The sequence below is a fragment of the Scleropages formosus genome, chromosome 3 (genome assembly GCF_900964775.1).
Source record: "Scleropages formosus chromosome 3, fSclFor1.1, whole genome shotgun sequence".
In the NCBI taxonomy this organism is placed as follows: Eukaryota; Metazoa; Chordata; class Actinopteri; order Osteoglossiformes; family Osteoglossidae; genus Scleropages; species Scleropages formosus.
In genome coordinates, this window is record NC_041808.1 from 20,147,528 (window position 1) to 20,171,457 (window position 23,930).

The following is a 23,930-nucleotide window of genomic DNA, read 5'->3' on the forward strand; positions in this document are numbered from 1 at the left end:
GTCCGTGGCCCAGCTCAAGAACTGAACTGCAGTTCCATTCTCGGCGTTCAGCTGTGTTCGTGATGGTCTCATTTTATGAAAAACCACGTTACAATCTGCACTACTAGCTGCAATTGTTACCTTCTCTTTGCAGCTTTTGCAGACAAGGAAGTAAGAAAGACTGATTAATTGATTGATGATCAATAAATCACTCAGTTGTCCTTTGTCATACTAAAACAGTTGCAATAGTAGGAAATGTGATCTCGTCGCTAGATTTTGCAACTGATATGCTCTAAAATTGAGTATGTCAAAAGCAGACGTGACTTCTTAAAAAATGAACCTCTGGGGTTAAGAGGCTACACACAGGTGAACGCGTCCTTTTGCGTGAGGCTCTTCAAACTCACAGGAAGTTACAATGTTCGCACTGACTGAGCAGAAGCAATGCAATGTTTGCCATTTAAGCTACGAAACGGGTTTTGTAAGTATCTGTTTTGTTCTCAAAGCGACGCTCATCTGCATTCACAGTGGAAGAAGCCATAGGAAATTCAAGTTTTCAGGTTTTGTTGTTGAGTATGTACTCGATGAATACCTTGAAATTGTTGTGCTACAGTCCACTCTTCCTACAGCAGGGACACCTAGTAGTGTAGTGGTTAGAGCTGCTGTCTTTGGACGCAAAGGTTGCAGGTTTCAAACTCACTTCCAGCTGTAGTACCCTTGAGCAAGGTACAGTACTACCTCTAAATTGCTCCAGTAAAAAAATTGCCCAGCTCTATAAATGGGTAAACAATTGTAAGTAAATTAATGCTATAAATTGCTTTGCAGAGAAGCATCAGCAAAGTATAATGTAGAAGGGGCAGAAGAGAAATATAAACAAGGAATTTTTCTTTTTGCAAGAAAATAGCTGAACTTTTTTATTATTTAGCTATTTATTTATATATCACGATAGGAGGCACTTTTTTGCTTTGGGTCACAACCCAAAGAGCAGTTTCTTGAGGACACTGATGAAATATGGAGGTGAGAGATGCCGATCCACCTTCAGTGACTTGGTGCTACACGTGCTTCAGCCTAGCTTCATGCTCCAGGTGTGCTCTGCGGATGTTTATGCTCCTGCTCCGTGACCATTGTACCCTGGGCTCCAGTACATTGCACCACACTGAACTGCCCTGCACTGGGGTATATGCTCTACATTGCATTACATCGTGTCATGACAGAAAAGAATCTAGCACAGGAGCAGGCTAAGCCTTTGAGAAAATGTAAACAAACCACACTTATTCACAGGCAAATGAATCCAGGCATGAACTAAATTGAAAAGTTCACAAAAGTTCATTTTACATTATGACATCACAAATTAATTATACCAACGTTCCATTTAGCAAAGAAATCAGCGCTAAACCTTTACTACTGGCACACCATCATTGATTAACTCATTATTACCCATTGTTTCGCAACACTGATGCATTGATTTGGAATAACAATGATTAATTAGAATAGAGGAATACTGAGAGTTATTATTTCAAATGTATAAAGCTACTCACTATTATAATATATATTTCTGGAAAGTAATAACCAGGTTTAAATAAAAAACTAAATACAGTATTTTGTGAAGTTATCCATCGACTTCATGTGATGCAAATATGAGTGGTTTCAGAGACAGCAGTAGCTTCAGAAGGACTGGGATGCATTATAGATAACCCCCTGCACCTACTTTCTGTACACATATAGCAACTGAAGATGTAAAGGAAGAAATCCAGCATCTGCAGGAATAGAAATAAGCCAGCTCACATCCTGAGTTAAGCAGAGATAGAATTTACAGCCAAAAGCGCACCCTGTAAAACATGAACCAGAGTTATTTAAGTGCCTTACAATGATCCTGTAACAGGACCACCTTCCACATTCAAATTAGAATAACCACAGATGTACACTTTCCCTGTAAAACAGGTAACATATCAACTCAGAAAAGCTCAATAACAGACTTGTTTATTTTTACTGTTTAAAGCTTCTTTCTACATGAAGACTTTCATGGTTTGCTTTAAATGGGCAACTGACAGTAATAATAGCAGAGAGATTAATTAACCACCACAGAGAAACTATAGTGATTTGACTCCAAAAAATCAATTACTGCTGCACATAGCTGCCGGACTTGATGCATTCAGATTTGTTTTCATAACACATCTGACAACATTTCTACTAACATAATTTCAATGCCATTTTCAGTTTAATTTTTAAAAAGATTTGAACATGGGTCCATTGATTGCAAAGTAATGGCGCTAATCGCTGTCTTCTTGCAACCTGGAGGTTACAAGTTTACATCCTACTCCAGCTGTAGCACCCTTGGTCAAAACCCCAAAAAGTCAAGCACTTCACAAAGATTAAAACTGAATCTATACATCTTACTATTATTAAATGTATTTTTTGACCTTGATCAAGGCACTCACTCTGCATTGATACAGTAATAATACTACAGTGCTGCTTGAAAGTATGTGAACCCCTTGTCTCCCTTATTTTCACTGATAATTTATTTAATCATAAGCAGTATTTCTCAACTGACATAACAGGTGTGTCATTATCAATTCCATATGTTGCTTTAGAGGAAATCATGTGTGAACCCCAAGTTCCATCGGTTAAACCAAGCAGGTAAGTAGAATTATGTGTGTAAACCATAATCGTTTATTCATTTTAAGTTTATTTTAACATTTAATACTGATATTATTCGGTTTTTTCTATTAATATTTTTACACAAATAATGACTGTCCCATTTGGGTTCACATACTTTCAAGGCGCACTGTATAAACGGTCAAATCCTTCTAAAGCTAATGTAATGAGGTAATACTCTCATTGTATTTTTCTCTGTGATGTACGTCGCTTTGGAAAAGCTATAAGAACATACGTAAATGTAAATGTTGGAAAAAGGTGGCACCTATATAAACGACTGTTGTAAGGAGCTGGGATTAGACGCCTTTCTTTGTAACTGTTTTGTGGCTTTTATAATGCCAAAACGAGTAAATAAGATTTTGTCACGCTAAGCATGTTGTGGAATATGAGCTATAGAGCACATTTGCTTTGGAGGGGGCACGGTGGTGCAGCGGGTTTGGCCAAGGCCTGCTCTCTGGTGGGTCTGGGGTTCGAGTCCCGCTTGGGGTGCCTTGTGATGGACTGGCGTCCCGTCCTGGGTGTGTCCCCTCCCCCTCCGGCCCTGTGCTGCCGGGTTAGGCTCTGGTTCGCCACGACCCAGCTTGGGACAAGTGGTTGTAGACAGTGTGTGTGTGAGGGTCCCTCCTTCTAAGGGCCCATATTTTCCCATCTTATTGCTAACATGTCAGAGAGACCTACATAATGTGCGCAGATACAAAAAACCTAAAAAAAAAAGCCCCAAAACAGTAACTGCTGTTGAGTCACAGCTAGAAGAGTGACCTTGACTGGAGAGAAAAGTATTATCTCCGCTGATCGTGACTGAGCTTTGGAACACGCGTCATCATGGTATGTTATAGACGAATGAATGTACGTTTTATATTATATATAATATAGGCAAACAAATACAGCGGCGGAGAGGGGGCTGGAGGATGGGGGCTTCGCAGTTACCTGTACCTGAAAACTTTACCTCAGGCAAGGCATAAAAATGCGTGTACGTGGTAAAAAACGATGACAATACCGCTTAGTTTAGTCTTAAAAAGCCCCGAGCAGCGCCGCGACATTTCATCAAGTGCGTGCGAGTTATTTGATGTGGTTCACATTCAGAAGGGCCGTTTTAATGCTCTTTACTTTCCGTGTGGAGCTCCTTTGTGAGGGAAACGTGTGGGCTTCGCTAACGAACGCAACCCAGATCTGAAAAAAGGCTTCTTTTCGTTCCAAGAAACCCGGCAGCTGGCGCGGCCTGGGCTGTACAAACATATCCCCAAAAGATGTCCTTGACTGTCATTTCATCGCGTAGAAATCAAAGGAGTTAGAGGAAACAGCTATAACCTATTTCAACAAATTGTTTCGGTTAATGCGTAACCCAGTAAAGACAGCACGGAGAACTGCGAGCACAGACGACGTGTGACGCGGCGCCGTCCCGCGGCTTCCCCTCCCTCTTCCCCCCCCCCGCGCTCCACTGCAGACATTCACGGGGCCAGACCGCGAGACAGACGGACACCCCCGCAGTTTCCGTGACATGCCCAGTTGTGTTGCGGGTGACGTCACGGCCGGGCTGCGCTCCGACGCGCCGACGCCGCCGGGGTGTTTCTGGTCAGACAGAGCTGAGGGACGCTGAGACGGCGGGTTACACGGCGCTCTTCCTCAAGTAAGTCTGGTTTTTACCCTTCGATTCTCAGATAACACGGGTTAATTTCGTTCATTTGATCGCTTTATTGCTTCTGGTGTTTGTGTGTGGGGGAAAAATTAGCGCCTATTTTAAACATTTACAGCGCACCGAGGACGTGCGGAGACCTAGTAGTAGCTGGCTGCTGCTGCCGCCGCTGATGATCGGTTAGGATCCTTTCGGGCTCGCTGGGGACGAACTGGCTCTCGAGAACTGTTCTGTTAGCCTCCAGCCGCCTGTGTTTAAATTACTGCCTTAAAAGCGAGGTGAAGTAAAACTGTGCGAACTCCGTGTGAGGAAATCGGAGGGTGACGGGTTTTCCGAGGCTCCGACCCTTCCGTGGTAGAACGGGATTTAAAAAGGCACGTTTGTGGGAGGAAGACCTCCGCCATCCGGCGACCGCTAGCGCGTTAAACGGCCTTTCCGCCTACTTTAAACGTCGGAAAAAAGCGCCCGAGCCGCGAGGTCGACCGGAGACACGCGAGCGACCGGCTGCTCGAGTCAACGCGAGACGGCGCGCGGGCGGTGCGTGTCGGAATCGCGCGGTTCTACTGAGCGCCGGGCGGGCGGAGAAGAAGATAACGGGTTCTTCTCCGCCGGTTAAGCGCACAGCGGAATCTGCAAAAAAAAAAAAATCATGCTCAAACGAGCGCAGCAGTGCCCCGAATTGGCTCGGAAACATCCCTGACCTGAGCAGCGTCGCTCCGGCGGCTCGTCGGCTGGCGAACGAGCCGCGGCGCGGTCACGTCCCCCAAGAGCCCCGGCGGCGCGGCGAAGAGCGGCGGCTGCCGGGCTGGCGGACACCGACTGTCCCGAGCGCGTTTCCATGGCGAACGGAGGTGTCCCGCGGGACCCGGGTCCCACACGGTGGAGGGCAGGATGTTCATTCATCTGGGGAAACCCGTTCGAACCTCCGTCCAGACCGCGGTGATCAGCTCCCTGAAATCACGATCATGATGGAGTGTCTAGACCCTGAACTGCGTGTGACCTCCGCTCCCTCACTTCCACTTCGCCAGTTATAATAGTGTCCACACCAGTGAGTCTACCCTTCCTTCGGATGGATCACGGTTCTGTTTTTTAATTCCGCTAGACTAGGTGTACAATCATGATGATGTACCCGTTTATACTGCAGGCTAGGGTAAAGTCAGTGGAGGTAAGTACCTGAGAACAGGTACCACGGCAGGACCTTCACATTACAAGCAAGGCAACAACAACCCACCCTGCTGCTCTAAACTTCCGTCTTTTTAAAATACAGCAGTAGGAGTTGTAGTTAAATAAGGACATTGTTTAATTGTAGCCAACTGTACACATGTCTGCAGTTGGCTCATACTGCTTTCCTGATATTACATACTCGAGTGTTTCTGTTGCATTTTAACTGTCACCCACACCCTCCAAAAACCCAACCCTGTCTTGCACACCCCTGTGGTTTTAAAAAGTGTTTCGTGCTGAATGAGAACAGTTGTTTGTTCCACTTATTTACGAGCGTCCGTGGTTTGCTGAGAAAGATCCATTCCGTAATGTCAGCATGGGTAAGGAGAGCTGGCCACCGACGTGAACTTGGTCTAATGGGAAACCGTTGAGCGGTTTACATTTACATTTTATTTCCTTAGCAGATGCTTTCCTCCAAAGCGACTTCCAATGAACTCTATATAGTGTTATGAGCCCACAAACCTTATTCACCGTGGTGACTTACACTGCTAGATACACTACTTGCACTGGGTCACTCATCCATACAGTTGTATCCAGATTAATTGGGTTGTATGTCTGAGCATTGTTTGTATTTGTTTTCCCCAAGACTCGAAAGTGGTGTCTAAAATAATGGTTCACTTTAACCTGGTTGGTTGTTACTTGTGGACCGATATGTATTTATGATGATGGTTTGTAGGTGGTTAATATTTAAATGTAGTGCTTGTGCTTTGGTTATTTTGGTTATATAACTAATTATACAGGGCTTCATTTTTCATGGAATAAAATTATAAATGTCACACTGTCACATTTGTTTCCCCCAGTTTAGTGTTTCATCCTTTGCTCGCATTCTTTAGAAGATGTTAAGAAAATGTTTGCGGATCATGACACTCTTGTGCGAACTAGGATCTGACTTCTAAAGCACAGTGAGGTGTTGCTCTTGAGGGGGCTTTTTTTTTTTTCTTTACAGCTTGTGTCAATTTTTTTTTTTTTCCAGGACTCAGTACAGTTGAACAGCTCAAATCCTCACAGCTATGTACATATCTGAACATCTGAAGATGTGTCACTTCTGAAAGGTGGGGAACAACACATGAAATAGACCTGTGCACTCCAAGGAGGAAGAGAAATTTGCAGAGAGGCAGATATCGGAATATTGTAATGGCAAGTACTCAGACCAGTTTAAAAACTGCTTTCAAAGACTTGACCTCATTAAAGAGCAGCACACAGAGGCCCTATAGAGAGAGGCTTGAAGATGCACCAATCAAGAAGAGAGTCATGGCTGAGATCAACCTAAAGCGGAGGTTCGTGGAGTCTTCTCCCAGGACCCCCAAGGTCAAGAAAGAGCGTGTGGAAGAATGTCCCGGAGACTCTAGCTTGGGAGGCGATGGCAGTGTGAAGCGGCAGCTCTTGGCAACCTGCGGCGCCAAGGCCCTGGATCTTAGTCCTGGACTCAAACACACGCTGGCCCAGTTCACATTAAGCAGCCAGAGCTCGCTGGGGGGGCCTGCTGCCTTCTCGGCCCGCAGCGGACAGGAATCCTCCACCGGCATTATGGCACCCCTACCTTCTCCGCCTGTGCTGGGAGGGGGGCCCCTCCTGGTGCCCTGTGACAGCTCTACTGAACTCACCCACTCCTTGCTAGAGGGTGAGTCCATCTCTTGCTTTGTGGTAGGGGGTGAGAAGAGACTTTGCCTGCCCCAGGTGCTCAACTCAGTGTTGCGTGACTTCTCACTGCAGCAGATCAATGCAGTGTGCGATGAACTCTATGTCTACTGTTCCCGCTGTGATGCTGAGCAGCTACACATCCTCAAGGTGCTGGGCATTCTGCCCTTCAATGCTCCCTCCTGTGGGCTCATCACGCTAACTGATGCCCAGAGGCTTTGCAATGCCCTGCTGCGGCCTGGTCACGCCCTCCCTCAGGATTCGACCCTCAAGCTACCTGCTCAGGGTCTCTTGAAGGAGAGTGAAGCTAGCTTCCAGGTAGAGCATCAGTGCTTGGGCAAGGCCCAGGGCCTCTTTATACCCCAGTTCTACACCCAGCCCGAGGCCCCGTGCATCCAGTGCTTGGAGTGCCAGCTGCTCTTCTCCCCAGAGAAGTTTGTGATGCATTCACACAAATCGCCCGACAAGAGGACCTGCCACTGGGGCTTTGATTCGGCCAAGTGGCCCTGCTACCTGCAGCTTGGACGCAAGTATCTGGGCACCGCGGAAGAGGCTCCGCTTAAGCAGCTACTTGAGGAGATGAAGGAGAAATTCCATTACCAGCTGAAGGTCACGCTGGACAAGGTAAGACCCAACATTCCCCTTGCTTTCTTGTTGCCATTTATGTTGTGTGGCCCTGTGTGACTTGCGTGTTCTGGGTGTTTGGTGCAAAATGAGCAGAAGTGGCTGAGAAATTTTAGATTGGAAAGGGTTTCCTTGGTCTCAGTTGCTGGGACAGGTTGCTTACTTTTTTTTTTTTTTTTGTGAATAGCCTTGACTGGAGAAGCACTCTTTATTGTGGGTGTTTTGTTAAGCTGGAGCTGACCCAGAGAGTGTGAGAAGGCGGTTAGCGGCAGCCAGGTGCCTTGCTCTCTGTTTTGTCTGGCGGTTCTGTCCAGCTGGTCGGAAGGCCAAAGGCCGGGGGAAGCAGATGAACTCTGGCTCTCTTAACAATTGTCCAGACATACTTTCATCACATTCAGCTTTCGCCTGTTTTGTCTCTTGCAAGGGAGGAAATCCGTTGTCTTCCAAACGGCCGTGGATCGTGCAGAAGTTTTACAGGGTTAATGTCTGCTTCATTTCACCGGAGTCTGAGGCTTGAACCAGTGAGGGAATTAGTCAAATGACCAATTTTTTTTTTGCAGCATGATTCTGTAATTAAATTTATGTAACAGTATGATGAATTTTCTAAAGTCCTACTAACCTTTTGTTTTACCCCTTGCTGTCACTGCACCACCTTTGCGCTGTAGATACGCAGTAATAGATTTGTGATCGAGTCCCTTGAGTTGTTGGATGTTGCAGTCAGTAAAGTGCTGCTGTATCCCCAGTAAGTTAATGCGTGTGTTTAGACAGCAGCAGATGTAAATGTACCACAGATCTTCGCAGCAAGCGCAGGTGCTAGGCGCCGTCTGGGCTAACCTCTGCACGGGAGAGCCTTGTGCGCAAGAGCTGTAAATACATGCCGGAAATGCCGTCTGGTGTCTCGTCTAGCCGTTGAACCATGCACCCCTCCTTCCTCAGCACAGCATGTTGTAATCGCGTCAGAGCGCCGCAGCCTTCTAGACAGTCAGACGTGTCTGGACCGCAATGGTTTGACCTCACCTTAACCGTCTGCAGTTGGTAAACCCGGCCTTTATCCCTGTTAGCAACCCCCCAAACCTGCTGAACGCGAATCGGAACGACCTGCAAACGAACCTTTCCCCCACTGCGTAAGGATCTTAACTACAGGTCCTGCAACACGTCTGTCTGCCGGTTTTGTTACTTTTTTCGGTTTCCTCTTGTATTCAAATAGAGGGGACTTTTCTCAGTTTTTGTGGGTTTTTACATGGATGGATTTGAAAAAAGAAAAACTGAAAACCCTACAACGGTTATTTTTGAGTTGTAAAATGGCACGTCGTACTTAAACCTTCGGAAACTTGCCGTATTTAATAGTTTACACAAGTGTGCAAATATTTACGTCCACGTTATAAATAACACTTTAAACAAAACACACCAACATATTTTAAAAACAGGCCAATTTGTTTTTGGAAAATGGCAATAGAAAAATGCACAGAACCTTAGTCAAAGTGTTTTTGTTCCTTTTTAGTACTCTTTTAGAAGTGTTCAGATACGTATGTTACGTGTCGTAGTTTCGCAGGGGTCAAACGTTTGTTTTAAAAGGTGAACGGAAACCACGTGAAAAGCGTGTTGCCTGCGTACGCCTGGTCCGGTCCGTCGTATCAGACAGCGATGTTTGGGAAGGGGAGTTTCGGCGTGCAGCTGAGCCCTGCTGGAAATGATGGAGGAGCGTGGTCCATTGGTGAGGACACCCTCGTGGTCACTGCTCCTGTCTCGTGACATGTATTTTCCAGCTGGAGTGGACGCTGCTTGAGCAGCGATGTGCTGGGTCAGGGGCCGCTTTGTTTTTGTCACAGGGTCCTGTGTCGTTTCCAGAGAGTGCCAGCCACTGGCTCTGCTGACCGTACAGAGAGAGACCCTTCTGGACTCCGTTCTGCTTTTTACCTGCTGCCTTTCATACACTCTTTAGTGCTTTTGAGTAGCCTCCATCGCAGGCCTTGAGGAATGTCTTTGCAGCGCTATAATAAGTGTCTGATTTCATGATTGAATTACCCTGGAAATGTAATCAGTGTTGGTAAAGTTTGACAGACAGGATTGTAATTCTATGGGGAGTCGTTTGCATGTTTTGGTGGTGGTCTGAAATGCAAGAGTGCTGACTGTGTAACCGTACTGGCTCTATAGGGCAAGTAATATGCAAAAGAAAAAAACTATGGCTTTCAAATATGAGTTGCAGTATTTCCCCTCCTGTGCCTCTGTAAAAACCATAAGGAAGTATGTGATTGTTTTATATGTCTGGCAGTTTCTCAAAAAACACGTATGGGGTGGAGTCCAATATCCATTGAGATTTCAGTAAGGCAGGTTGGACCTGCTGTCCTGTCCTCCTCTCACCTTCCCATGGTCCAGTTCTGAGAGTTGGTGATTGGGTGGCAGGTGTGTATTAGGTCAGTCCTGCTAGTGGGGGGGCTAACTGTTTGTTTGTACAGGTCACAAGATTCTGTTGAACAGCGATGAGGGTGGGCTTACTGGCTAGTCTGGAGTTTTGGCAAGACGGTCGTGTTTTGTGGCCCTTCGCTGGCTCTAGCGCCGCTTCCCATTCGTGAATGCTGACAGGTAGCCAGCGGAAGAGTGACTAATCTGGTCCCTACGTAAATGGATGTCACTGCTCTGTGTCTGTCAAAGAGCTCAGGCAGTACATATTGATCAGCGCCATTGTTGGTCACTTTGTTGCTATGCATATGTGCTTCTCAGTATGCATCTGTGTGTACCTTTTTATACGTATATATTCTTTTTTTTTTTTTTTTCCTTTTATACATCCATGTGTCGATAATGTGGGTCTTTGTCCCTCTGTATGCCTCATCTTGTCTAGCCTTCCCTAACTGCTTGGTTGCATTTCTCTCTCTCACACACACACACACACACACACACACACACACACACACAGAGAGAAAGAGAAACATGTGCAGACAAGGGAGCAGCTGCAGCTGGCATTCCTCTGGGACTGTGGTAAGGGTTTGGCGGGTCCAGCTCAGGACATCTGGTCACCATTGTCATGCAAGGAGTATGCAAACAAGGCCACCTAAATCATAAATACAGACACAACATAGCTGGTTGCATACGGACATCTAGTCATTCCTGTTTATTTAGAATCACTAACCTACTGTTTAGTCCAACAGGTTACGCTTGTATGGACTTTTGTCGTCATGTTTTCATTATGAGTAAATGGTTGGATTCGAAGTGATTGCTTTTATAACACTAGGCTTTCAAATGTTCCATGTACATGCAGAGGAGGGTGACACATGATCCTTAGTTTGTTCACCCAAGCACTGTGTAGTAAGGAGTAGTAGTAAATAGCTGATGTTTGTAGTTATGCTGTGTGTGTGTGTGTGTGTGTGTGTGTGTGTACTAGGGCAGTACACGGGGCAGTGGTGTGGGGCAGGGAGATATTGGTAGCTTATTTGGAAAGGGAATTTGTTGTTTTGCATCTAAAAGGCAGCTCTGTCTCCCCAGTCTTTCCAGCTTGATTGACTTCCTCATGGTTGGGTACATTTAGGCCTGAGCAGATCCCAGGAAGCTGTGTCGCGATTGTGCACGCTTTAGTCCCTACGGATGCTTCCACCAGCTACGTTTGCAGCGGGCCAGCTTTGTGGAGATGTTCTCCAGCGCATAATGGAGATGTGCATGCAGGCGGCATAAAGGTTGATGTGTAGACAGTTTACCTGTCTCTTAAGTGGAAGGTCTTGCTAACATGTTTGCTTTGTTTTTCATTTCTGCTGCTTTTCAATTTTCTCTTATTTGGTTGTTGGCCGAATTTGAATTGCTAAAGGACACGCATACGCACTTGAGAAGTGCATAGGAAGTGGGACTGCAGTAAGGTCTGTCACAGTGGTCCAGATAGATGGTACCGGAGGGCTGAGCCAAGGCTGGCTGTCGTCCGCACCTTCCGCGGTGTCCTCCAGTGCAGGAGCATGCAGGGGAGCAGTTCACATGTTGTCCAAGTTCAGCAGTGTTCTGCAGGTGGGTACTAACCTCTAGGAGGTTTTAAAATACATCTCTTAATGATTACTGACCACATGGCATGTCTCTTTGCTTGCTTGCATGTCTAACAAGGATATGCCTGAGCTGCTACGGACGTGATTGGTAGTTTGACTCCGACGTGCCTGTGTGTGGGAGCGCCTGGCTGCGTGCGTGTCTGCCGCAGTACTCCGAATGCTTCTTCGCCACCCGCAGGCTCGCTTCTTAGAGAGGTGAGCTGCAGCATCTAGGTTATTAACACCGTCTACCTAAAGGCTGGTGGATCGGGCTTTGTGCCCGTTACCGCGCCTCGGTATAGGATGGGGGAGGAATAGAACGTCTCGGTCCTGTGACACGCAGTGGTGTTCGTTGAAATGGGGTTCATTAAAAAACCGCTGTAAAGACGAGGAGCTCGAAGCAGGTGGGAACATTGCATCTGCCTGCATATTTCTGAGCGAGTAGCAAGGGATTGCAGCTTTACACGATCTAGTGACGTCAGTTTTTCTCCAGCAAAATCGCCGCCATGCTAGTAATCCTGCTACGCGGAAACTGGGGGGGGATGTTGTCTCCCCGCTTCCCCTCCCTACTTTGACTAGGTGCTTGTGTGGCGGGGGGAGGGTGCACAGCAGGCTCTCAGACATCTGTCTGCCTGTGCAAGATGCCGGCAACAAGTGTCTAGACAGAATGTCTGCAAGTCACAAGCATGCTGCAACCCAGATGTAAAAAAAGGATATGGATATCTGTGATCGTATCTGTTCGTGTTTCTGCTTCATTTTGTGTGCGCGCGACAGAGAAGGACACGGTTAGACTTACCCCCCCCCCCGCCAGCCCAGTGCCTGAACACACGGGACAAGCGGCTGCTACAGCTCTTTGCCCCTGGGAGCAGATTAAAGGTTTCACACAAAAGGTGCAGTGTGGCAGACCACCCTCCTGAGCTGTAAGTGCCTTTCCTGAATTACCTCAGCTCTGGCAAAAGCAAATAAATAAACAAGGACACAGCCAGTCAGTGTGCTCACTGGGACCAGCTTCAGGAAGTGTGCTGCGAAGCAGGATGTGGGCGAGAACAGACGAGGCGTGGCTGTCTCTGAGCCGCAAGGAATGAGAAGCGGCCGAAAGAAAAGGTTGTTTACTGGGTTGGCTAGGCCTGCTCGGGGTTCGTGGGGACGGGAGCCCCTCGGTGCGCGGCCTGAATGCTAGCGGGTATGAAAAGGGGCCGCGGCGAGGCTTTGTGTACCCCCATCCCAGCCGGCAGCCGTTGATGGTGGGCGAGCAGGCGACATTCCAGACACACAGGCAAGCTGCAGTGGGGGGTTGGCAAAGCTCTTCTCTCGATGAGTATGAAGATATTCAGCAAGAAGACCTTTCCTCCCGTGAAAGTGTTGTGGGGTGTGTGTTTCCCCCCCCCCCCCCCACACACACAAATTCCCCATTAAGCCCAGCTCATACAATTGAGGTACTGCCACAATCCTGCTGGAACCAAGCAGTGGCCTCAACCTTTCGTCAAGAGCGTGCGTGCTTCCCCCTTTCGCAGACCAGTGCTGTGAAACTATTGCAGCGGTTTTGGATGGGTGTTTTTGTAGACGTGACTCATGTTTGTTCTCCAGGTTCAGACCGAGAGCGTGCCGGCCAGCGTTCCAGCGCACAGAGCTACGCACCTTGCCGGGGGGAGCTGTGAAACAGATGAGGCTGAATCCCTGGTTGCTGTGAGAGCGAGAGCTTTCGGGTATAACTAAGAGAGATTTTCAGTCCGTTTCATCTGAAGGTTAAAAGGTTTGAATGCATGAGTATAAAGAGATCAGCATAAAGGTGGAGAGACCTTTGGTTTTAGATCCGAAAGCATTTTCAGCAGTGCTCTCCAGGCACACATTGGGAATTTAACCGTGTGCTTTTCTCCCAAGGACTTTCCACGTGCGCTTGTGGCGATTGTAACTTCGAGCAACCAATGTATCCCGGTTGCTACGCAGATGGAATCTGAACACGCATGTCGGCTTATTTCATCCGTGCACGTATAGTTTAAAGCAATTGAAGTGTTGGTCTTCCGCGTGGGTGTTTGTTAGAGGGAACCATAGGGACGTGCTGGCTGCAGAAGGAAAGGGCTGCCAGGAACAGAATGTGTTCTTTTCCTGTGGGTGGGAAGCTGGGAGAGCAGGAATGACCTCTGTAGCTGAGGGGGGGGCAGGGGAGATGGGAGAGTGTGGGGTGGGGAGCTGGAATGACCCGAGATCGGGGGAGGAGGTGGGTGGCGGAGGGGAGGTGCGTGAGAGGGGGACTTGCGGCAGACTGCGGAGGGATTAAAAACAGCAGGGTGAGAGTTCAGCTGCAGCCTGGGCTGTGTGAGCGGCTGGAATGCTAATCCACATTGGCAGACAGTTATGTGTATGCGAGTGTTTTTCAAACCGAGGGCCCTTGTACACTTTTGTGCGTACGCTGCCTGTCCCTGCTGGGAAAGGAGAGTGGTGCTGCTCACCACTAATGCTTGCCTGTATGGCACTAATGCAGGGTATGCAGCAACGCATGAAGCGTGCGGTAATTGTGTGTGTGTGTGTGTGTGTGTGTGTGTGTGTGTGTGTGTGTGTGTGTGTGAGAGAAGTCGAAGTGGGAGCACCATGAAGCGTGTGAGGCATTGAATAATGCAACGGATGCAGACAGGTGTGGCAGTGGTACCTTTCAAGGTTCGTAACATGCAGCTTTTGTGTTAAACCGAGTAGCTGAAGTTGCTTTGATAGGATGTGACAATCTGACTTTTGCAGTCAAAAATTAGGTGTTGACTCACTCAGGTGACCCAGATGTTACAATGGTAACACATGTGGTAGCCAGATAGTCATAATACATGGAGAAAGCAGACTGCGTGTGTTGCAGTGTGTAATTTTCAAGTGTGCGCCCTGGCTGCAATGCGTGTGACGCAACTGTAGGACAGCCGGTAATGCTTTTAATGCCAGCCTCAGACGGCCGGTAACACGTGTGACAACGTGGGCAGCCTAGTAATGACTGACGTGAGCTCACCCCCGGTGTGGAAATGACTCACTCCTTTTCCCTGCCAGCGCAGGCTTTGAAGAGTCAGGCAGGCTGGCATGCGGGATGTAAGGGAGTTTACAGGGCCCTGTTGGGGTTGGCAGCTGGCAATAAGAATTTTACTTGCCGCTAACACGAAACAGAGCAGAAAGGAGAGCTGCGCTTCAGCTACCTCCTAGCTTCAGCACAGATTCCTTTGTTTTGGGGAGACTGAACTCGGCTAAGAATTTTATCCTCTGGCTTTTTGGTTCTTGCTCCTGCTCTGCCACCCTTGTGTCCATGGGAAACTTTGTTGCTTCCTGTTGTACGGATTCTCTTATTCTAGCACTGCATTCCTGTCCCGTGTAGCGTTGGCCTGTTTATAGGATATATAGATGTGGGCTGCCCTTCAGTATCATCCGTGGAGTGCTGTTCTCTCTAGTCGTCTACCCTCCCTGGTGCTAACCCTCCAATCCGGGAGAGACACCCCGTCTTCTCCCCCCGACCTCGTAGTCATACTGACACGCAGACGTAGGAGTTGATTCCCAAGTATGTTTATCACTGGTGCAAGAAAGCAGAAACTGTTTTGATTATCTTTGTATTTTATGGGGTTTTTTTTTTTTTTTGCACTGCATTGGGCTTCAAAGATAAAGACGATTTAAAAAAAATCAAGGTTAGTTAAAACTGATACAGTGCTGAAAAGAAGTCGGTGCCATAGGAAGTGCCAGACTCATGTTCGCCCCATTACACCTCTCCATTTGTGGCTACAAGGTATGTAGGAGATGGGAGTTTGTGCTCCAGTTTGTTTTTACCCAAACACCACAACCACCGCCACCACTACCTGTCAGACGAGTGCTGGATCACAATGCCGGCTTTGTTTCCTGGGAGAAAGAGCTTGATTGCAGTCAGTGTGTGGGTGGGTCTGAGCCTGAGGCTCATTGCAGTGTTACTTGTGGCAAGAGGGGTGTGTGTGTGTGTGTGTGTGTGTGTGTGTGTGTGGCTACATCTTTATCTGTGTCTGTATGTTTTTCTAGATGGTCCCAAGCTGTATCATACATTGTGAATGGTCTTAACTGAGTTAGTATGCAGCTCTAGTAATGTTCCATCATTCAGACCACACGTACTGGTAACGTTTCAGCTCCATATGCCCCCTTCAGAGAGTAGGTCTTTTGTTTAGATGAAAGGACCTGTCTTGTCCTGAGTTACACCTGGCAGGGTGGCTAAGGAGGTCCTTCCTATTGTGTCCCCTGGAGAGTCAGTTGCCTTGTTCTCTTTCAGAATACTGCTGATGAAGACGGACTGGGGAGGGGCACAACCTTCAACCTCTGCTCCCCCATGGACAAGCTGCCACATGGCGACCTAGGCAGGAAGGTAACGGTCTGCTTGTCCCTTCCCCCACAAGGGAGAGGTGGGTGTGGGGTCAAAGCAGAGGTTGCAAGCTCATAGCACAGCTGACCTCTCACCCTATACAATTTGTGTCCCCTCCCCCTTCTTTTCTGTCCATGCAGAAATCATAGCACCCTCCCCCACTCATGAAACAAGCCTAGCCCCACTAAGTTGTGAGCCTTGACACCTAATGCCCCTTACTGTGACTGGTGTTGTGTTCTTAATTATTCACCATTACAATAGGATGTCCCACTCTTGTGGCCCCACCACCACTCTGTTTGCTACTGTCTCCTTCCCTGGGAGAGAATCTCATTACGTTATGCTTAAACACACTGTGTGTAGCTATTAATTTTATCCACGCATACTCATGGGCATGTACAAAACCAGTTAAGTCTAGAATACATCCTTGGATTTGAACTGGAAACCTTCAGATTACACATCCCCGGCCTATTTATTACCTGCTGTCCTGCACTTGAACCTACAGCCTTCCAGTGTCAAGTTCAGTTGGTCTCATTGCTTATGCTGGTGTTTTCGCAGGGTAAAACTCCGCCGACCCTAATTTTCAACCGCTTGTATCCTGAAATCAAAGAGGAGCCCAACCATATGGCTATAATTCACCCCAGGTAAAGCTGTTGTTTCCCAGCATCCATCTGTGCACGTCTGATGTTAGACTGCGCTAAGTATCAGCAAAGCAGATTAGGGCAGGAATTAGGTGGCTTACAGAGACAATGCCCTTTAAAGGGAGGGGTGGCTAGGCAGAGATGCATTGCAGGCTGACTAAGTGCCAGGATTCTGCAGAATTAATCCACACTTGTCTGGCCACACATTATTTACCTCAGTCTTCTGTAAGACACACTGGTTAGAGTTTCCACACTTATGTTTTCCCTCCTTTACTGTTAGAGCTCCAGTAAAGACTAAATGACTGTCACTGATAACCTCTGTTAGGAAGGCTTCTGTTGCTTTATAATACTACCATTATGTTAAGATTACAAGCTGTAATATTCAAGACACAAAGGTGCTAACAATCAGTGCTTTTTCTAGTCACAAATACAGCTCACTTGTTTCTCTGTAGTTGAGTGTTCAGTCTTCTGATGCTGCTGAGCTAGTAGTTACATGTGCATGTAATAGCTTGTAATAACTGTAACCTTAACATGTAAGGCACTTTGGAGAAAAGCGTCAGCTAAGTGAATAAATGTAAATGTGCATGTTGTGTCCTCTGTCCACTGTTGTGGTTTTGACTAGATATTCCTCTTTCAGTTACTACCTGTACACCTGTGACAAGGTGGTGGCACCCAATGTGTCCCTGCCCCACCCCCTCAGGAAGGAGGGCAATGTCAGTGCAGAGCTGCTGGGGGCTCTGCTCAAACACCACCGCAGTGGAGCACGGCCAGTCTCCGACACAGGTCAGTTGAGGGGTTTGTGAAACCCCCCCTCCCCTTCCCCAAATAGAGAGCACTTTCATTGCCTTCTGCTGGCAATGATTAATGGATATCTAAGTTTGAAGAGCACACTGTGTGTGTGTGTGTGTGTGTGTGTGTGTGTGTGTGTGTGTGTGTGTGTGTGTGTGTGTGTGTGTGTGTGTGTGTGTGTGTGTGTGACCATTAACATACCATGTCTCCACTGTGAGTGGGTGATAGGAGTAGGAGGAAGCTTGCGTAGGTTTTGTAGGGGATGTGGGTGAGAGTGAGGTGTACAACTGAGCCACACTAGAGCTCTTATTATGCATGCCACTCCCTACTCCAATCCCCGGTTCTCCTGCCATTTTCCAGTCCCTCATTCTGTCTGTTTCTCAATATTACCGTATCGCTTCCCTCATCCTGTTTCTTGGCCACTCTTGTCTTCCCCTATCCCTGCTGCCCTCCCCCCCCGCCTCACACGCACACATTCCCCCCCTGTGAGTCAGTACCTCTCGTGTGACAGAGACAGGCAGACAGCTCTGAGTCAGTGGGAGGGGAGCCGCCAGCCTCCAGTCCCTGCTGAGCCTCCCTCACGCCTCCTCCGCACGCACGCACAGACATGGCATGCTGGGATTGCAGACCTGCTGTGAAAACCCACTCTTGTATCTAGAAAAAGATGCAGATCTCAGCCAGGATTTTTTCCCCCCTTAAAAAACCTATTTAACGTTTGGTTGCCGAGTAGCTGTTGGCTGTGTCACTGGGTGCTTGTGTTTCGGTTGTGTTCAGCAGCCAAGGGAAGTGATTCACATGAAGTCTGTCTCCATTCAGCTCAAAAACCTTTGTAATTTGTATTGTCCTCCGTTCTTTCCAGAGTTTAATGCCAATGAACCTATAATGGACTGTAATATGCTTAGGTGGAGGGCATCAGCAGTAGAATTTAGTTGTAGTCATGAGACAACTTATCAGTTCTTTATGTTCTTCAGGAATGTTAGATCATCCACATAAATGAGTACATTTTATATGTACAGATATTTTAAATTGCAATTTTTCTAGTTAATGCTCATGTAATTGAGGACCCGCTGAAGTAACCTTTGAGGGATTTTTGGAGTATTTGTTATTGAAGAGACATGTCTGGTCATGTACAAGTGAGCATAATGAAAGTTACGACAAAATCGTCCTGTGGATAGCGTGAAACTCTGTGTTCACAAATGCACCCACTGGGTTGTTGGTATTAGTCACAGACATGCTTGAGATAATCGCAAGAGTGCCTGTCTATGTATTTCATTGTGTCCTCTGTGACCCTCAGTGTTTCTTGGAGTGTGTGAATGTGCATATGTATTTGCACACATGCTTTCCCTTCGCTCACTAGTTTGTCTGTTGCCTTGACCCAGAAACTCACACGGCCAGCTCCTGCACCCCCGCTGAGGCTGCCAGAACCCAACGTGCCAGCGAGTGCGAGGATGAGCTCGAACCCCCTGCAGTCGCCATGGAAACACTCCGGGTCGAGAAGGCCCGCACGCCCACGCTGGCGAAGGACGCGGGTGTGGAGGACGACAAGGACAAGATTGTGGTGGAGATTGTGCAGATGTACACCCGACAGCAGGAGAAGCTCAATGCCACACTTCACAAGCAGAGACAGCTGGAGATGGTGAGTGGAACCCCTACTGTGAGTGACCATGGAATAACTAGCAGTTATTTTAGGGGTAGAAAACTGAGCCTTTTTTTGCCCATAATCCTGATAGTGCACACATGTGGTGTAGTAACTTCTGTCCATGCTATACTGCAGTTGATGTGCCCTTCCCCTTCTTACTCTCCCCAAGGTAGAACTCAGCTGCCCTTCAAAGGTGCATTCAAAAAGGAATAACATGCTAGTTTGCGTGTTGCTAACGTTGTTTGTATGTACCTGATATACGCGTTCCTGCCTGTGTGTGCAAGCGTATGTGAGTGACTGCAACAGAGGTGTGATGGCACTGTGTATGCATGATAGGAGCTGGAGGCGCTGCGCGGGGGCGAAGCGGCTCGGCTCAGGGAGCTGTCGGTCGAGCGGAGCGAGCTGCAGAGCGAGCTGGAGGCAGCCCACACTGAGCATGCCCGGAGGATGGGGGAGGTGCAGGAGGAGCAGCAACGACTAGAGAGGCGGCTTGAACGGCTGAGACAGCAGCCCTGCGCTTGCGAGCCCAACGCCCACGGAGAACAGGAGGCCCGCTATGCTGCGCAGGTATGTCCTTCCACAAAGTGGTGTTACTTTGGAAAGCCTAGTAAAGACAGATGAGGACCTTCCCACTTCTCTGCAGGCTGCCCCTGGTGTTAGAATAATTGTTTTTATGCAGTACTTGCGATTAGTCCATGTTTGTATCACAGACTGATTTACACCTTGATTTTACTATCCAAATAAGAGCTTCACTAGAAACAAAGGAAACGGTTAGAGACAACAATGCCCTCTACAGTACAACTTGCAGATAGTCTGGCTTGCCTTAATTGTGTATACGTGCATTAATTCCTTTGGCAGATGCTTTTCTCCTAAGCAATGTACCACTCAGAAAATAAAGTGCATTTAACAAAAGAGCTTTAGATACAAACGCACAGCTGTCAAAGTAGATATTGTTTGTTTGATGCCACTGTTTTGTGGTGCAGTGCTCAAGTAGCTGCTTGTAGAAGTGGCATTAAAATGGTCAGTACATTGATAATAGCATGTGCTGAACAAATATGTAGCTATCAGGAGATTGGAAGAGAAATGAATCCAAAAAATGTTTTAATACACTTGATCGTTGATATGGATTTGGCATTTCTGAGGGATTCGGAGGTCATTTCACCACATTGTCAAAACGGGGGAAAAAATACAGAACGCGGTTAAATTGGTGGGGGGGGGGGGGTCTTCAGAGATTTGCAGCCCAAATGTTTGTAACACAAGGTACCAGTGTTTTACTTGCTTGTGTAATCAAACCATAGTTCATTGTTGAAAGGCAGCAGAACTAAAGTTGTGACCAAAACATTGACGGTTCAGATCCCAGGAGGAACGTCATACCCTTGACCAAGGGATAACAAGGGATTCAGCTTTACCTTTCTTGAGAACATCCAGACATATAATTGGTTGTTGTAAGATGTCTAAAAGTGTTGGATATCAAACCACGCAGTAGAACAATCTTGCTGTTTAACACCTGGTCTGAACCTGCTTTTATCTCATTATGTGACCGTTTCTCCTGTATATATCCGCTGTGACTAACCCAAATGCCTTCTTCCCTCCCCACTCATTGCACTGCAGTTAACAGAGCTGCGGGTGAGACTGGATCAAGCGGAGGCAGACCGTGAGGAGCTGCAGGAGGCGCTGCGGCGTGAAAGGGAGGCACGGGAGAATCTTGAGGGAGTCATTGCCCAGCTTCGACAGCAGATGGCTGAGTCGGCCAGCCCGAATAACCCTATTGCCCAGCCAGAGCTGACGAACCCCCCTCCTGTGACAACAGACCCCCCAGCTACAGCCGAAGATGGTGGTCAGAACTAGAATAGCTGCCACAGATGCCAACAATGCCATTGAGGAAAAGCAGAGCTGTCACTTATTTCCCTTCTAGCTCATTTTTGTTAACGTACTCTCTGTTGTTGACTGTCTTTAACATTTGACCTGGATGAGGGTTCCCTGTTCCCACAACAGTATTTAAACTTTTATTACCCACTGGGTTTTTTTTGAATGTCACTGTTTTCCCATGCAGGAGGTTGCTTTTTGGTGGAACTTCATCCTCCCTCCTCCTTGCTTCCAGATCTCTATAACCCAGTGTTGGACTGGCCATGGATCACTTCCTTACCATCTAGCCTGCTGGGCTATGTGACATGTGGCACCTCCCTAGATTCTGTACATGCAACCAAGGCTCTGCACCAGCATCTGCAGGAAACTGCAAAGCATGGACACATCTATTTTTTAACTTGTTAACACAAAGAAAAATACGATTAGATAGATATAATAAAACTGTATGATAAGCTTCATGGTAAAGAACATGGAATTGTCAGAATTAATGCAAAACATTACCCATAGGTTTGAGGTAGACTATTTCTTAGGAAGTATCATGACTCAGAGCCTTTCCCTTATGCCTGGTCTCAGGTTCACACAGTACCTAGGAATGTGATCCAGGTCCAGAAATGCAGTCTGGTGTGACACAGCTGCTTGGAGTGGATTTTGTGCATTTTCGTTACCTTTTTGTTTCCGCTGGTTTGGAGAATGTTTGTCGCTTGACCTGGGGCACCTGTATGTATTGAGGATGGTGCTGTAAATGGACAAGAAAGGGAAAGAGCAGTCAAAATAATACAAGACCTAAGCATAGTTCCATACAAGTGGGCATGATTGAAGACCATTGAATATCTTGCATTCATCTGGAAACCCAAATGAAATTTCCACGTAAAAACAAAATGGCTGCATTTTGGGTCATCCTACCCACTGAACTGTGAAGACCTGACTGTGATGGCCGTGTTCACATTGGCTATCTGGAATTATTTGCTCGGCTTTCGCCAGGCAAGTAAGGAATGAGTTAATAATAATGCATAAAAGAGGCCCAAACTTTGAAAAGAAAGAGGTCCTTGACTGAGGCCATTATTTTGCCATGATTTTTTCAAAGCTGGTTTTTGCTGCTTTGTTTTCTATCCCCTCTTTAAGTGTTCATCGTGTTATGAAAATGTGGGTGAGAGGTGGAAAGAATGAGTCGGCACGTTGTCCTCTTTAGAGCCCTAATGGTGGTTATCCTGACTCAGTGGGCAGTCACTTCTGGCTTTTGGAAATGCACTGGGGAGACCACAGACTGGCTTCCCCCCAGTGCATGTCTGGGAGAGGTGGGGGATGCTGTGTCAGAGCATATCTGTACCTTCTGCCATCTTTGGACACATCCAGGAGACTTTATGCATCCACCTCTTCTGCCAAATTTACAAAAAATGTGTAATGTGAGAACATGGGTAGATAATGTTCATACAAACATTTAATTATCTAGTATAATGGTGTCATCTCAAAAGCAGTAGCTAATAGTAGTATACAAGTAATCACCTCAAAATAAGTGATTTATTGAAGTGTTCTGTCTTTACTGACTAGTTATGCATATGCAAAGAGTTCATTGAAACATTCCATTGTATGTAAACCACTGTATTGAAAACCTTCTTTTAAATGACAAAATCCCACCCCCATTCTCAAACTTTCTTTTACAATACAAATATTTGTGTCAATTTATTCACAAACACTAGATCTCTTCATATTTTTTGTAAAAACATACCAGCTCATATTCATTTCTCAAATGAATACCAATATGTTTCAGTGCTATGATGCAAATGTCTACTTGTTCTATATGTAAACTTTTAAAATTATTTAATGTATTAACAAAAGATTTATACTCGCTTTGTATATACAGTACTTATTAATATATTGACTATTATTGCAAATACTCTTGGAAAGGTTATATAGGTTGGACCATAAATGACAAAGCAGAACATATGATTTTCATAGAGTAATTGATTATAAAATGTTTGGTCACATTTGTGAAAATAAGTGTAGTTTGTTTTGTGTATGAAGTGTTATGCATGAAAAATGAAAGCATTTTTTTAAACCATCATTTATTGTGATCTCCACTCAGATGAGACTTATGACTAAATGTATATTTACCCCCCCCCCCCTTTTTTTTTTTTTTTTTTCCCCTGAAGCTGTTTAAAATGACCTTAAAGACTGAAGCCAACAGAGTCTGCAAATACCACAAACTCTAGTATTTGTGTATTCAAACCTGTAGTCACCTCTCTGTCTGGTTTAAAAAAAAAAAATATTTAAATTATTGTATGATATTTTTGCAGAGCACCTGCTACTGAGGAAAGGTCTTTGAACTATAGAAACATTGAGACTAAGGAAAAAAAAAAAAAAAAAAACCACCTACATTCCCCTATACAAGATTATAGATATCCCTGTACTGAAGACCTCTAAATATAAAATGCAGTGGAAGGAAATGAACTTGTCGTCAGCTGATTTTAGTCTTAAACTTTCTATTATTGTTCTTAATGCATACAGAGTAACCTGGAAGAGTTGCGACACTTGTTTTTGATTGTGCGCAAGCGAGCATATTTGCTGCCGCTGAATAGAGAGTTTATCTTTTAAAATCCTACATGTAAGGGAGGTATTCTCAGATAGCTTTGGGTTCATGTAAGGTCTTAAATTACAGAAATTGTGCTTGGAGGAGGGCAGTCCATTGTAGAAATACTCTAATAGCGTACCTATTTATGTGTTTACAGCAATTATATTTCATATTCAGTATTAGTTATGTTCATGTAATTACCTCTAGCAGTTGGGTATATGCTGCTTTTTATTTTTAAATAGTTTGGAGAGTTTCAGCTTTTATTTCTGAAATTATGTAGTGGTCAAATTGTGTAAACAATTTTATATACAAGACTGCACTGTAGTTTTTCTTATCCGG

General features: G+C 46.3%; 1 protein-coding gene across 1 annotated transcript; it reads left to right on the forward strand.

Annotated features, from left to right (window-relative positions):
* Positions 1–4,174: 4,174 nt before the first annotated feature.
* Positions 4,175–22,773, forward strand: skila (SKI-like proto-oncogene a). The gene is made up of 8 exons (XM_018753687.2): positions 4,175–4,258; positions 6,459–7,747; positions 16,001–16,093; positions 16,646–16,731; positions 17,366–17,511; positions 18,897–19,153; positions 19,493–19,723; positions 20,768–22,773. Exons 2-8 carry the CDS (start codon positions 6,620–6,622, stop codon positions 21,002–21,004), a joined length of 2,178 nt encoding a protein of 725 aa, XP_018609203.1. The 5' UTR covers positions 4,175–4,258; positions 6,459–6,619; the 3' UTR covers positions 21,005–22,773.
* Positions 22,774–23,930: the final 1,157 nt, after the last annotated feature.

Bases quoted from the DNA above. Each gene is read 5' to 3' on its own strand.
- skila (XM_018753687.2), top strand. From the start codon at position 6,620: ATGGCAAGTACTCAGACCAGTTTAAAAACTGCTTTCAAAGACTTGACC. The intron at 16,732-17,365 runs GTAAAGCTGTTG...TTCCTCTTTCAG, and splicing joins ATGGCTATAATTCACCCCAG to TTACTACCTGTACACCTGTG. The intron at 19,154-19,492 runs GTGAGTGGAACC...TATGCATGATAG, and splicing joins AGCAGAGACAGCTGGAGATG to GAGCTGGAGGCGCTGCGCGG.